Source organism: Emydura macquarii, unplaced genomic scaffold (genome assembly GCF_026122565.2).
Source record: "Emydura macquarii macquarii isolate MOO-44397 ecotype Brisbane River unplaced genomic scaffold, CSIRO-AGI_Emac_v2 contig_1230, whole genome shotgun sequence".
NCBI lineage: Eukaryota > Metazoa > Chordata > Testudines > Chelidae > Emydura > Emydura macquarii.
The window spans coordinates 11141410-11156265 of NW_027131367.1; the positions used below are offsets into that span (position 1 = coordinate 11141410).

The following is a 14856-nucleotide window of genomic DNA, read 5'->3' on the forward strand; positions in this document are numbered from 1 at the left end:
AGGTACAAAAACCTCAAAAAGAAAGGATCAGAAAACCCTGTGGAAAGATCCTTTTGGTCCTTTTGCAATCCATGAACAGAAATGCTATAATAGAATCATGTGTTCAGGAAGACAGGAGCACACTCCAGAGTGTAACTTTCAAGTGGGATGATGATCTGGACAGGCTCCAAGTCTTCAGCAGTTCTGTGGCTTCTAGCATAGTAATATACACTCCATTGTTGCTCCGTTGGATAGTAAACTCTACCTGAGCCTTTGCTTTTTAAAGCCAAGACCTTTTGAGGATGGATTCAATTTGTCCCTTAACTGCTACAGTGCTGGCCGGTCCTGAGATATCCTACAACTTCAGGTTAGGCCTTTTTCTTAGGACCTCTAAAGGTACGTCTGCACAGCAATTAGACACCCATGGCTGGCCCAGTCCAGCTGGCTTGGGCTGTAAAGTGTGAGGGTCCCAAAGCTCGGGCTGCAGTCTGAGCGTAGAAATCCACACAGCAATGAAGCAGCCCCACAGCTTGAGCCCTGTGAGCCTGAATTGGCTGGAATGGGCCAGCCCTGAGTTTTTCTTTGCTGTGTAGACATACCCTAAGGTGGCGCTGCTGCAAGCAGTTGCGAGGGAGGGAGGAATCTGTGTTTGCTAGGAGGAGCTGGATTTGAAGTCCTTAAAAAGAGGATGATTTGGACTGAGAATTTCTTTCCTCCTTGCTTGGCAGGCTTGTCTGGTTCCATCTCATGTTTCACAGGGATCTGGAAAGGGCGGGGCTGGTTACAGCTATGCTGATAGCAGCTCAAGGTCCAGAACGACCTGAGGCTCACTGCCTGCTGACAGTAGGGAAAGAGGGAGCCTTTGCTGATTTTTGGGAGGAGGTAGAGCTTTATTGGAAAGAGGAAGAGGGGGAGAGTATGAAGAGAAGAAGGGTTGCTGGTGGGTGTCATTCTGAAATATGTACTGATCCTTAAACAATTAAACATACGACAGATCAGATTTAAGAATCTTATTTTAAATTTAGACGAAGCTGATCAGATAGAAAGTTACTACTTTGAAATGAAGAGATAAAGTTGAATAATGTGACATTTTGACTTAAAATAATAGGCTTTACTAAACCGAATAAATCAGTTTATGGAGACTAATGTGCAAAGAAAGTATCTTTCATGTTCTGGAAGCAATGAACTAACACATTCATAAGGTTATCTCTTTCATTTACTTGCATGTTCCTTCTCTAAATCTAATCATAACTTAGCTTTAGAATTGATAGTATAGCTGAAAAAAGTAATAGGGATTTGATCTATAAATTGAATCTGAATGTAGGGTTTATCCCTAAAGCTGAATATGGCTGGTTTTAGAAAATAAATGATCAATCCCAGAAAAGCATTTCCCAAGGAAAGCTTTAGACTCCTTGCTTTGCCTTTTTCAGGGAGCTTAAATGGCCCTTTTCTTGTAAAAGAGGCTCCTTACCACTTCATAAATACCTATTGCAAATGGCAAGGAATCTGTGCACTGTGCCATTGGTCAGAAGCATTTGTAATACACGCCCCCATTTTCCTTATAAAGGCATTTTGTCATGGTACTTGCCTTAAGGCTATTATGTGCTGGTTAGGAAAAATGCAGGTGATTCACAAGATTTATGTTGTAGTCCCTGCTATGAAAACATTTCAGAAACTATTCTGTCCTGCCTGTGATAGGTGCATGCAGTGGCTTTGCTCATTCAACTCTAGGAAGCTGCTGAAGTAGTGATTGGTTTGTTCTCTCATAGAGGCTTTGTGGTCAGTCACAAGAATAAGTTCCTTGTTGAGTTCCCAGAAGGGGATATAGCCTGGAAAAGGAGATCACTCTTTTTCAATAAAACCATTGTTTCTGCTAGGTATCTCAACTTCCCTTTTAACATGATCTACTAGATGCCTGACTTCACTGTTCTCTCAGTAACAGTTCTCTCAATAAGTCTGTGTCTAGATCTAATGCAAGCGTCCAGCAGACTTGAGTCTGTTTACTGCTTGGTCAGTGAGCCCAGTCTTCTATTAAAAAGGTATGCCTCTCAGAGACAGTAATTGCTTACGATGTTTATCTTTTGACCTGCAGAACTAATGGTTCCTGTGTCAGAAGCACATGCCCCCTTTGCTGTCAACTGCTCTCCTACCTAGGAGTTCACTTGGTGCAGAAATTACGTGGCATAGATCGGAGGATCTATTGGATAAATTAGATGTCTTCATACAGACACTGAGTTTAGATGAGGAAGTAATTGTTAGCTCTGTAACTGTGCATGAGTTACCTCTGACTTCCATTTCCCCAACTTTAAAATGGGGCCCATACCGCTCCTCTTCCCCACCGTGGTCATGTGAAACTTAATTGTTTGTAAAGTGCCTTGAGTTCTCAAATGAAAGGCAAAATATGTGAATGTACAATACCAGAATTAAGCATTTAGGAGTTTGGGCGTTAATTATTTCTGAATTACTAATTGCTCCCACATACAGCTCCCCTTTTGCTGGTTGCTTCATCTAAGCCACCTAATTTGCCACCTTTTTTGTGGTGGTCCCTCTCATGCCTCCTTTCATGTGACCCCCTGCTTAGAACCTCTTCTGCGTTACACCTTCATCCTCTTTCTATAACCCTACAAATCCTGGTCTTCCATTCAGAAGCACTCACAACCCCCATGTAAATTAAAACAAAGTGGAAGCATATACATACCACACCTCCCTGGTTGCCTCACTACTTTTTTGCTTTCTATCCTTAACATGCTTACCTAGAAGATACCTCTCCTATGCAGGAGCATGTTTTTACATGTTAAGTGCCTAGCACAGTGTTTGTACTATATAAATAGCAAATATCTAGTTGTTATACAAATATTTCTTGACTGAGTCCCATGCTGTATTAGAGCAATGAGAGAAGAGTGCTTAGTACAGTTTCAGGATTACGGTCATTTTACTTTGTATCTTCCTTACTGATAATCAAACAGTGTTACTTATGCAACAGCTCAAATTCTCACTATTGCTGAGTTGTCAGCATATCAGCCGTGCTTCAAAATGTTTACTCAGTCTTCCTGTAAAATGTGGTTGCTCTTAGATACTTTACATCCTCAGTGGTAGCTGGTCAGCATATTTGACTGAACTATGTCCCTGCTCTCTTATTGGGCGCTGAATGGGTGGCTGTTTAGTGTGCCCTAAGTATGACTTCGGGGCAATTGGTATTTTGTAAGCATATTTCCCAGTTATGGAACCATTTCTGTTAGACCAATGGTCCATCTAGTCCAGTATCCTGTCTTCTGACAGTGGCCAAAGCCAGGTGCTTCAGAGGGAATTAACAGAACAGGTAATCATCAAGTAATCCATCCTATTTCCCGTTCTCAGCTTCTAGCAAACAGCAAACTTTTCAGAGAGCTGAGTATTTTTAAATTAGAACTAAAAATGTGTGTTCATTTTCACCATTTCGTGGTTTTTAATTTCTTTCGCAAGATACCTTTGGACTTAGAGGACAACATACTAGAGTATGTAGCATGAAGAATACCATATGGATTTGCTGTAGCTTTAGAGCAACATTTTTGTTGATACTATTTCATTCGGAATATTGGGGAATTAGATATTGCCTGGAGGCTTAAATTAAAAATTACGTGCAAAATGAAAGGGCAAAAATGTGGAAGTTACAGCCCTCAGCTACAGGATCCTTTTATCTTTCAAGTCAGAAGACTGAATAAAGATGCTTCAAATGCTTCATCAGAAGGAGATCAGCACCGCAGGGCAGGTCCTCAGCTTGTTCCACTGAAGTCTTTTCTACTAAGCTGCAACCAGACTAGAAACAGGCATCAGTGACAATGAAAGCCTTAATTATAACAATAATGATAGTGACTATGACAGTGATCATACTTCGCTCTTAAGTTGTGCTTTTCATCCACACATCTCGAAATGCTATACAAAGGAGGGACGTATCCTTATCCCCGCTTTACAGGTGGGAAACTGAGACCCAGAGAGGTGAAGTGATTTGGCTAAAGTCACCCAGTAGGCCAGCGGCAGAGCTGGGAATAGAAGCAGTTGTCTCCCGAGTCCCAGTCTAGTACTCTACAAGTGAATTTCACAAATGTGTATCTAGAACTACCAGGATCCCTGATCTGGTCCTGGATAACTGATAGATTGCAGTCTTTCTTCCAAATCTGTGCTCATGGGCAGTCCCAATGATCTCTTCTAAATTAGCATCTAATAACACCTGTAGCTTACTTTCCTGTTAGTTAATGCAGAGGTGAGAGCTTCCAAGAAGTGCAGTCCCCATGTAGCCATTCCTTCTGTTGGTATTCTTGAGAGGCTGCTCTTCAAACAAATATGAAGCTTTTGTTAACATACAACAGATATGGGTCAGCCTGGCAGTTCACATTGTCTGTTGGGCATCTGAATTTGGATCTAAAACATTGTCAGTTATTCCCCAGACAGTTGGGCTGGGAGCATCTTCTGTGTATAACAAGTAATCCTCCATATTCCCATTTCCCCATGGCCATTTCAGTTACTCGAAAATTGACTGGCTTTGGAAGGAGTTGCTTTGCTGAAATACAAGTTAGAGCCACGTGACTGAAGAGTGGATGGAGTTGAGTTATAAAGGAAGGTTTTCTGATCTCATTCTACCCCCTTCAGAAAACAATACCTGTCACTTCATATTGTCAAAATAGACTTCATAGCATTAGTCCTTTTAATACTAACTTGTACAGACATAAAAATGGCAACCTTGCTTGCACAAGTTTTGATGCTCTACATATACACTTCTCTGTCTATGTATAAGACTTAGTGCCTTAGGCAGGGACTATGTCTGTGTAAGAGTTAGGGATTATTATTTATCTGACAATGCCAAGCACAGTACCTGTATTTAATAAATGATCATGTGGAATGGCATGATACACTGCAGTCACTACTAAGAGTTGAATATTAATTTCTCTATTAGTTTTTAACATGCTGTATCTTGCCAGTGTCTTGTACTATTGCTTTCAGTTACCTGTGTTTCTGTTCATGCAGTAGTGTTTGAAGGATGTGCAGTGATTCAGCTAAAAACCATCTCAGTGTAGGTGCCAGGGAGCAACACAGAGCAGGGTTTGTCTGGATATTCTGGGACTTTGTACAGTAAGAACAATACTGGGTGCCATTAGAAGACAAGCTGCAGTTATATATTGCTTTCTTCTATTTTTACTCTGATTGCATTGCATATGAACCACTATTTAGTCCCTTACTGACTTAATGACCTAATTTTAAATACACAACTTAGTTCAATGACAGAAGTCTTTGGGAAAAATTGTTTACAAAATACAACTTGACTGTTTCAAATTTTTAAAATATTTGGGGAAGATATTTAGACTCACTCCTACTTAAGGGAATTACATTTAAGTCTCTCTCACTGGTTTCTGATGTCAGTTTTATCTACTGAGAAATCTAGTTTCTAAATGCAAGGGAAGAAATTAAATATAGCAAAATAATTATATTGAATTATACTGAAACACTTGGTTGGTCCCTTCTAATTTTTGTAAACAATTGATTCAAACTCAGTTGAGACCCTTTTTCTTCACAACTACCTTCTGTTGGTCAATCATGCCATTTGTTTGGGGCTTTTTGTGTGCTAAAGTCAGTGATCAGTGTGTGCTGCATTCTTCAGTGGATGCATTTAGAATACAGAGTTGGAGAAATGTTTGAACAGAGACAACATTCATGCTGAGGTTTTATTCCCTGTGTGGGTGAGCACTGGATTCTCTTGGGAAGAGTACAATTTCCTCCCTTCATTGTTTATTAAAACATGAATCATTGGATGAATTTTAACATTTAAAAAAAGACACCTGCCAAAAGTTAACATTTAAAAAGACAACTTATAATATTTAATCATATAGCCTTTTTAGAAAATGGACTTCAGTTGTTCACCATAATTCCTTAATTTTGGGCTTCATGACTTACTGAGTATCTTTGGAAAAACATACATATTTTTGATATCTGTCAGAGATGTCCAATAGTTAGGTGTTACACATGCTCTGATAAAGTCTCCAATTGACTTGCTGTGAGATTAACAAATATTTACTCTACCCAGCTTGGTCACTTTTAAATTTGTGATGAAGGATATCGGTATATGGAGACAATGCTGACACTCTTCCAAACAATTGCAGACTTTATCAACAGCAAGTTGTTTCAGATGTTCAAAATCTGACACTTTACAAATGGTCCAAATCTGGCATTACATATGTAACTCAGCACATCAATGGCTATTGGCGAGGATAGGTAGAGATGGCTTCTTTCCAGAGGCTGGGAATGACCGATGGGATGGATCATTTTGATGATTACCTGTTCTATTCCTTCTCTCTGAAGCACCTGGCATTGGCCACTGTCAGAAGGCAGGATAATGGGCTAGAAGGACCATTGGTCTGACCCATTATGGCTGTTATGTTCTGAAAAGCTCTGGCTGCTGGAAGGTGGGAAGGCTTCAAATTTCACACTTATTAAATGGAAGCAGTAAAGGATGGCGACTCTGAGCAGGATCCAGGGAGCACCTTGGTAGGAATCCAAACACAAATTGGTGGGGAAATTGGCTTCATAGTTGAGTGTTGCTCCTAGACAATTGGGTCCTTTGTCTAATTACATTCTCTGGTTTAGACTGCTGGCTATTAGATGTAGTAAACTTTTCAAGCCCTATGTATGAAGGGATGGATGGTGGGTATGGCTGGGGATGGTGTGTTTCCAGTGGTGTGAGTTGGTGCTGGAGAGAGTGGAGGGTTAAGTTAAGAGCCAAAGTCAGCTTTGGGGGTGGGGAGGGAAGAAATGGAATGGAAAATACAGTGGATATAGAGGAAAGCAAAAGGGATGAATGGGGGAGAGAGGGAAAGAAGTGGGAATAACACATGGCAAATGCAGCAACAGGTTCTTAGCCTGTAGTAAGAAAGGAATTGAGGAAGAAGTGGGAGTCAAGTTGGGAAAGAAAAGAAGGTTTTAAAAAAAAAAAAAGAAGTTGCATACAGAACAGGAATGTAACAAAAGTGCAAGAATGGAGAGGTGATTGATCCACTGCTTAATTGCTTGGAGACTACAAAGAATTAGAGTTGAGTCCATGTCTGAAGGAAAAGGAAACATTTCAGCAGGATGAATACACAAAGGGTTTTCAGCCACATTTGAAGTATCCCCTCATATTTGTATAATATTACATGTTTTTATTAAATGAGCTTATTTCTGTTTACTGTAACTTTTTTCATTTTGAATAGTTCTGCACATAAATGCAGTCAGGTATTAAATCAGGTTTCCTCTTCAGCCTGTTACTTCAAATATTGTAGTGACAACTGAATAAAATTCAGAATAAACATCTGAACGCTAATAGTAATGTTGTATTTCAGCAGTACATTTACATGCAGTCAGTTACTTAGAATAGAAGGTGAATTGGATCGGTATATCAAGCAATGGATGACATTACAGCAAGTAGTGGTACAGAAAATTAAATGGAGAAGGGAAGAATGCTTAGGTTTCTTGAGATTATAATAACACTGTTTATTGTTGACTTGCATTAAAGCTTCTTCACTATCTCTCCCCATCCCTCCCAAGGTCTTTTTTCAAAATGCAGCTTACATATTCTGCTTGCTATCACATTTAGCTTTCTGTGTAACTAGTGAGTAAGAGATATTAAAAAACAAAACAAAAAACACTAGTTTAAATTCCCCATACGTGTATAGTGTCCATCTACTCCTTAGAGACTATACAGATTTCTTTTTGAAGATTTTGCACAATCTGTATAATTTAATGTTCAAAAACTAGTAACAATTCCTTTGCTTTTGTAATTTCCCTTAAGTATGTAAATTGGGGACATGACTGAGCACTGCCTAGATTCTGGTATCATTGAAAAATACAATGCACGAAGTGTGTAATGTTTTGTGTAGTTTTATTTTGTTTTTCAAAAGTGCTGCTTTGTTTGACTGTCTTCCTGAATTCCCTCAACAGTAAGATTCTCGTGGAAGCTGCATTATTTGCATTATGTTTGGCCTCTCCCTATTTTAATAGTAATTTTAAAACCTCATCTTGCAAAAAATTCTTAATTTGTATATGGAAACTGAAATCCTAATTAAACTTCCTTAGTGTTTTAAGAATGGGTGAGAACACTTTTGGTAGTGCTACATGTCCATTTATATATACCCATTTTATTTGATTTTTAATTAAGTGATGATCACTTAATTTCCAATTCCATTTTCTCCTCAACATGGTCTTTTGAAAAGGGACACTAGAGATACAGATTTAGGTCAATGAATTTATGCGTCACAAAATTTAAACTTGTTTCAACCTTGACTTAGTTTTTGGTATCTTGATCTAAAAGGATTTCCAAGATCATATCTGTGTTTGCTTTTAAGCATATTTCCTATGATATTTAAGTAGCCTGCTTGGAGCTATTTGATTTTTCCAATTTTATTTCAGAAGGCCTTGGAAAGGTTAAATTGTTCTCTAAATCAATATACATTTTACATGTATCAGTCTAAGGGTGTTTTCTCTTTATACTCAATATAAAAAGCCTTAAAATTGTCATGTTTGGCTCTTGCAGTATCAGCACTAGACTGCCCCAGGTTCCCTTTTGGCACAGTTTGGAAACATTAATTGCAACCCTCTTTGAGTAAGAACCTCATTCCTGCCTCTGTCTGATCTCAGGTTAGAAACTGACTTGTGTCTTGGACCAGAACCCAGAAAATATTCCCAATTCAAGTCGCCCCATAGCTTAAGTAAAAGTAAATATGTTTGGCCTACTATAGAAAATAAAGCCTGATATAAAGCAAGTTGGCTAAATGAAGCGTCTCATATCTGGCTCCAAATCCTAGGTACAGGATATTCTAGAAAACTGAGCACTTAGTCTGTTTGGTGACTTGACTCAATCTGGGTGACTTTCTCTCTGCTCAGAATCTGTATGTCTATCAGGCAGACTCCTAAGGGTGTCTGCCCTAAGAATTATGGGGAAATTAGCTGGGGAATGGCAGCGTATTCTAGCAGTGGATAAACCTTACCATTGTTGTTCAGCCCTGCTCTAGACAAGGAGGTCCATAAGTGCTAGCTACTCTTAGCACTGGTAGAGCTGCACTCAAGTTGTAGCAGTGGGAGATTTCCCTACAGCTCTCAGTGTAGACAAGACTTCAACATGCCTTTTCATTAGGGGAAGTCCTATAGTGAAGTAGTCCTTTTTTACTCTAAGTAGGATTTAGCCATGTTAGTACACCACTGTGTGGGGAGTTAATTAGTAAATGAATACACAATAATAGAAATAATTGATTCTGTGCAAACAACTTGATCAGATTAATTTTCCTATCAAACTGATTTCCTTTCATAGACATATTAATGCTAAGTTTTTTGTCTTAATGGTCTCAGTGAAAACTGGTGTAAATTCAGATGTTATCCATTTTCCTCAATGCTTTCGCTTTAAGTGGCACACCAGTTTGTTGCGTAAATAGGGTCACATGAGGTTCCATTCGTACTGTTGATGTTCCTTGGTGCCTATTGGAGACTATTTCTTGACCATGCACGCTGAGTTATTTTTAGCAGTCTACTTATTAAAGCATACATACCATAGCACTAAATATTAAAATCACTGAGATGTATCTAATGGTTCCAATTCAGGAGACAGTCAGCATATTCTACCGCATCTAAATTAGTGCTTTAACTTTAATGGAGTTAACTTAGGTAGCGCAGAAATAAGTTCATGCATGAATGCTTTTTCCTCATTTGGAATGCTGCTTGTGTAAACTAATGCATGTGACAATTTTGTAAATGATGAACTTTCATTTTAGGATGAACTTTCTGATGTTAGTCAAGCAGGCTCAAAATCTACTACCCCAGCGTCAACAGCTGCTTCAGATGTGCCTGTGTTATCTGCTGAAACTCCCCTGAAGGAAGATAATGAAGGGCTTGCAAAGAGTGCAGATATATTGAACAAGAAATCAGACGTAAGCAAGCACACTGAAGTGCAGGTAGCTCAAGAAACAAGAACTGTGTCCATCGGTAAGCTTTTGTAATAGTTCAGGCATGTGACGTTCTTGTTATGCAGTACAATACAAAGTCAGCCACTGGTGCCTGGAGGTGAAGAGAGAGATTTGTGTTCATACTTTTGGAAGTGAAGATTATTGATGACATTGAAATGAGGCTCACGACTTAATTCTCAGGCTGTTTACACCTTATTTTCCCTGGAATGTGAAGTGTATTGATGGATTAATTACATTGCCAGGATTCATTTTTTAAAATGAAAGGGAGTTAACTCATCTAGTCTGTCTCCCTTCATAATTTACCGTTACACTATATTTTGATTGCTTTGTTCTGTCTGGATTTAAATATTTGAGGTGATGGGTCTTGCACCACTTTCTTTGTGAGATTATTCCATTGTGTAAGGCCTTGTCTTTACAATATGAATTTTTGCCTATTGCTGATGAGAGTTGTAGCTGAACCAGTGCTCAAGCTGATTGAGCAGAAACTGTGTGTGTATTCAACACCATTTCAGAAAGAACTTGAAATCTGGGCATTGTAAAATTGTATTTAATTTCAAGTTAAGAACATAAGAACGGCCATACTGGGTCAGACCAATGGTCCATTTAGCCCAATAGCCTATCTTCCAACAGTGGCCAATGCCGGGTGCTTCAAAGAGAATGAATAGAACAGGTAATCATCAAGTGATCTATCCTGTTGGCCATTCCCAGCCTCTGGCAAACAGCAATCCCTGCCTATACTGGCTAATAGCCATTGATGGACCTATCCTCTATGAACATATCTCGTTCTTTTTTTAAACCCTGTTATGGTCTTGGCCTTCACAACATCCTCTGGCAAGGAGTTTCACAAGTTGACTGTGTGTTGTGTGAAGAAATACTTCCTTTTGATTGTTTTAAACTTGCTGCCTATTAATTTCATTTGGTGACCCCTAGTTTTTGTGTCACGAGTAGGAGTAAATAACACTTCCTTATTTACTTTCTCCACACCATTTTATAAACCTCTATCATATCTCCCCTTAGTTATTTCTTTTCCAAGCTGAAAAGTCCCAGTCCTATTGATCTCTCCTCAAATGGAAGCTTTTCCCTAATCATTTTAGTTTCCCTTTTCTGTACCTTTTCTAATTCCAGTATATCTTTTTTGAGATGGGACAACCAGATTTGCACTCAGTATTCAGGGTATGGGATTACCGTGGATTTATAAAGAGGCGATATATTATTTTGTTTAATTACCTATCCTTTTTCTAATGATTCCCAACGTTCTGTTAGCATAGATAGTAAGTTAAATAGAATCAGTTCAGTATACCTTCTATTTTCATGAATGACATCAATTTTTTTTAACTTGAGTGGCCGGTACAGAATTACCAGTCTATCAACTCAAATTCTGCACAGTTCAGCGGCTTTGCCACAATAATATATGAAAAATGTCAGGAGGATCCCTGCATGTGACTTTTTAAGACAATAATGAACAGAATTTTTCTTGTATGTGACTGTTTAATGTGGTTAATGGAGATGTATTCCTTCCCCTCTCAAGGTGCTAATGAAAATGAAGAAAAATCTGAAGTTCAGGCAATCATTGAGTCCACTCCAGAGCTGGATATGGATAAAGACCTCAGTGGATATAAAGGTTCGAGGTAAGTCACATATTGTGATTTGAGTAGACAGATTAGGATTTCCAAAAGTATTCCAAATTTATTCATTTTGAACTTGCATGACTTGTTGGGAGTTTTAACAGTTTGAGAGCACACCATGCAAAATGAATTCACATGACCTGTTTTTCTTCCCTCAAGAATTCTGCTTACAACAGCGAGTTTTGTTTTTATTGCTACATTTGAAGTACATAATGTTCAAGATACTGTATATTGTGATGTAGTCAGGATGCCTAAATGCAATTTACCCATTCCCAGCTAAGAATACATGCAAAAGAAGGCTTTTATGTTTTTAAGAGCAGGGCTCAGAATACTGGCTCATTCCAAGTTGGATTTTTGTGATTTTTTTCACCCACCCCTTTAAAATCCTGTTTTACTCCCATATGTTGCATTATCGCAGCATTTATCCTTCAGAGTCATAAGAACGGTCATACTGAGTCAGACAGTGGTCTATCTAGCTCCGTAATTCTGTCTGACAGTGACCAGTGCCAGATGCATCAAAGGGAATAAATAGAACAGGGCAATTTTGAGTGATTTAGCCCCTGTTATCCAGTTTGGAGGTTTAGGGACACCTAGTGCATGGGGTAGTATCTAATGCCATTCAGTGTTTGCTGCCTGAGGTGCTAGCAAATTCAGATGCACTCCTCACCCTCCCATTACTGGCAGTGCACTCCTGTTTTTAAGACCTTAATCCCTTGCTGGTCTAAGTATGAGGGGAAGGATGGTAAAAATTTCAAAAGCACATTAAGTCCCATTGAAAATCAGTAGGCATTTAGAAGTCCAAGTGCTCAAGTCACTTTTGAAAATGAGTGAGGGCTTGTCGACATGGAGACTTGGTGTGTGCCAAGCCAGGGCGTGAATGTATAGTGCACTAGTCTGTTGTGTACTTAAATGTCTGTGTGGACCCTGCTGTCATGCACTAAAAGTTCCGTAGTGTGCTTATTTCAGGGAGCACTAAGTTTGTGTGGACAGGCCCTTAGGCTTGTTAGCCACTTAGGCACTGTAAAGGGGTTCACTCATTGCAAGAGCGCCTCCTTGTGTCCAGGTGTGGTGTAGTGGCTGTCTCCCCATATGGTGCCCCCTGCGGAGGTTGCTCTGTCACTGCAGTTGTCTCTGTTCCCACAGATTGGCCCTCTGCCAGGTCATGCTTTAGTCCACCCCTTCCATGGTAACAGTCTCTAGTCCAGCTGTGGTCCAGTAACCTTACAGCAGGTCTTCCATCTGTCTCTGGGCTCCATGGTCCTTATAACCCTTATCTTTGGGGGCTTCACATCACTGTCTTTGGGGAATCTATGACCTCCCTCTACTCGTGGATTGTGGTCCAGGAACCCTGTAGCTGGCAGACAGTCTACTTCCTCAGACTCCTTGCTGCCTCCCTGGACCGCCTCCTGCCTTTTCTATCCCCCAAAGAATGACTGCAGACTCTCCCGCTGCAGCCCATTTTCTGCTACAAACTTCCTGGCTTTCAGACTCTTGCAGGTGCTGCCAGGTATGTTAATTGGCCTCTCTGGCTCACATTACACCCCCCCAATGCAAGCATTTAAGAAATGTCAAGTAACATTTTCAGTTCATTTCTATGTTAACGAATGAACTACAAGCCAAATCATGGAGCAGCCAACTAAAATCACATTTTTCCTTTGCAGTACAACTCAGTGAAATGTTTGAATGATAGTTGATTCCATTTTCTGACTTTTAAACATTTCAATTCTGTTGCCTAGCACTCCTACCAAAGGTATAGAGAACAAAGCATTTGATCGTAATACAGAATCTCTCTTTGAAGAGCTGTCTTCTGCTGGCTCTGGCCTAATTGGAGATGTGGATGAAGGAGCAGATTTATTGGGTAAGACAAGTTAGTTGAAAAAATTATGCTTGTGTTTTTATAGCATATTTCTGGTAATTGCGGCTCCCTTTAATTATATTTCCAGAAATAAACATGGTTAAGATTCATTGTATTAAGCTCCTGTTTCAGTGGCCTTGAAAGGGTATTATTAAAATTCTGTTAAGTTAGTAGAATAAATGTGTGTGCTATTTTTCATGGTTAGGTTTTTCATTATGAAACACTAATTTTTTCTTGTTCAAGTGATTTTTGTCAATAACAGGAATGATTCCAGTGTTCTTTTTTCTGTCTATGTTTTGCTAAACCACTATCACCTTATCCAGCTTCTGTTGTGATACCTAAATTTTTTTTGTGAATTAATTTGGATATTACTCAGTGGAGACAGTTTTTATTTTCAATGAGGTCCTGAGTCAAGATTACAAATGTAATAATACACTTGGTAACTATTCAACCCTTGATTCACTTCAGTTAAGATAATTCTAGTTGCTGCTGCCTGAAGCTGAATAAGGCTCCATTTTCTTGTACTAACAAATGAGACCATCTCATAGTTCAGTATGAATTTTCTGTGGTATAGCACACTTCTTTAAAATTCAGCCTTCATTTTTTAAAAATACATGGTATTTGAATTGCTTTGTGTATAGTATGACACAGCAATGTGTCTAGTGCCTAATGTATATATTTCTTATAAAGCAATTCTTTCTCAGTTTTGTACAGGCAAATTAACATTACAGAAAGCCTTTTGCTTAACAAACTGGGCCCTCACCATACTTTTTATATTCATATTTATAATTTTGCCTGTGAGGGAGTTTGTGTATTGCTGTTACATTGTCAAACAAGTAGATGTCCATTGAGAACCAAACCATTTAGAAACACTTAGCATCCCTGATTGTTAAAAGCAACAACTCAGTAACGGTATCTATTCAGCTTAGGGGAAGGATTTGCAATAAATTCATAGTTCATCAGGAGGTTGGTCCTTAATCACCATATTTCTACAGGTGCCATGAAACTTTTACCATGTCAAAACAATTGAGCCATTTTTCAGCATCCAAGCTTTATTATATTGAATAGATGGCAGCAGACCTTAGAAACCTTACAGACCTTACAAACAGCTGATTTTTGTGTCTGAAAATGGGCTGTGTGGAAAGCATGAAAAGCAATTTGATGCTCAAACTTATTATCTAAGGAGGGGTAGGGAAGAATTTGCAAGGACCAAATGTATTTTTGTAGTTTTGTATAGTTTGAATTTATAGTGATTCACATTGTGCACTTTCCTTAGTATTTTTTGTTTAGTGGAGAAAACTGGATACAGAGTTGCACTGGAATTGATTTTTTTTTTAATAGGCTGCATCAGTGCAAGTTTTACCTATTGTTAGCTGCCATTGTGGGACTAGCCCAAGTCTGAAAAGACCACCACTAGGGGAAAGAATAGTTCTGTTCC

At 39.0% G+C, this 14856-nt stretch overlaps 1 protein-coding gene across 9 annotated transcripts in view; it reads left to right on the forward strand.

The window, feature by feature from the left end:
- The window catches only part of SPAG9 (sperm associated antigen 9), a 95902-nt gene that overhangs the window by 43131 nt on the left and 37915 nt on the right, over positions 1-14856 (forward strand). For all 9 annotated transcript variants that reach the window (XM_067547453.1, XM_067547456.1, XM_067547454.1 and 6 more), the window contains 3 exons: positions 9747-9957; positions 11467-11566; positions 13300-13421. In XM_067547453.1, coding sequence (XP_067403554.1) covers positions 9747-9957; positions 11467-11566; positions 13300-13421 — 433 coding nt within the window. The remainder of the gene's footprint in view (positions 1-9746; positions 9958-11466; positions 11567-13299; positions 13422-14856) is intronic.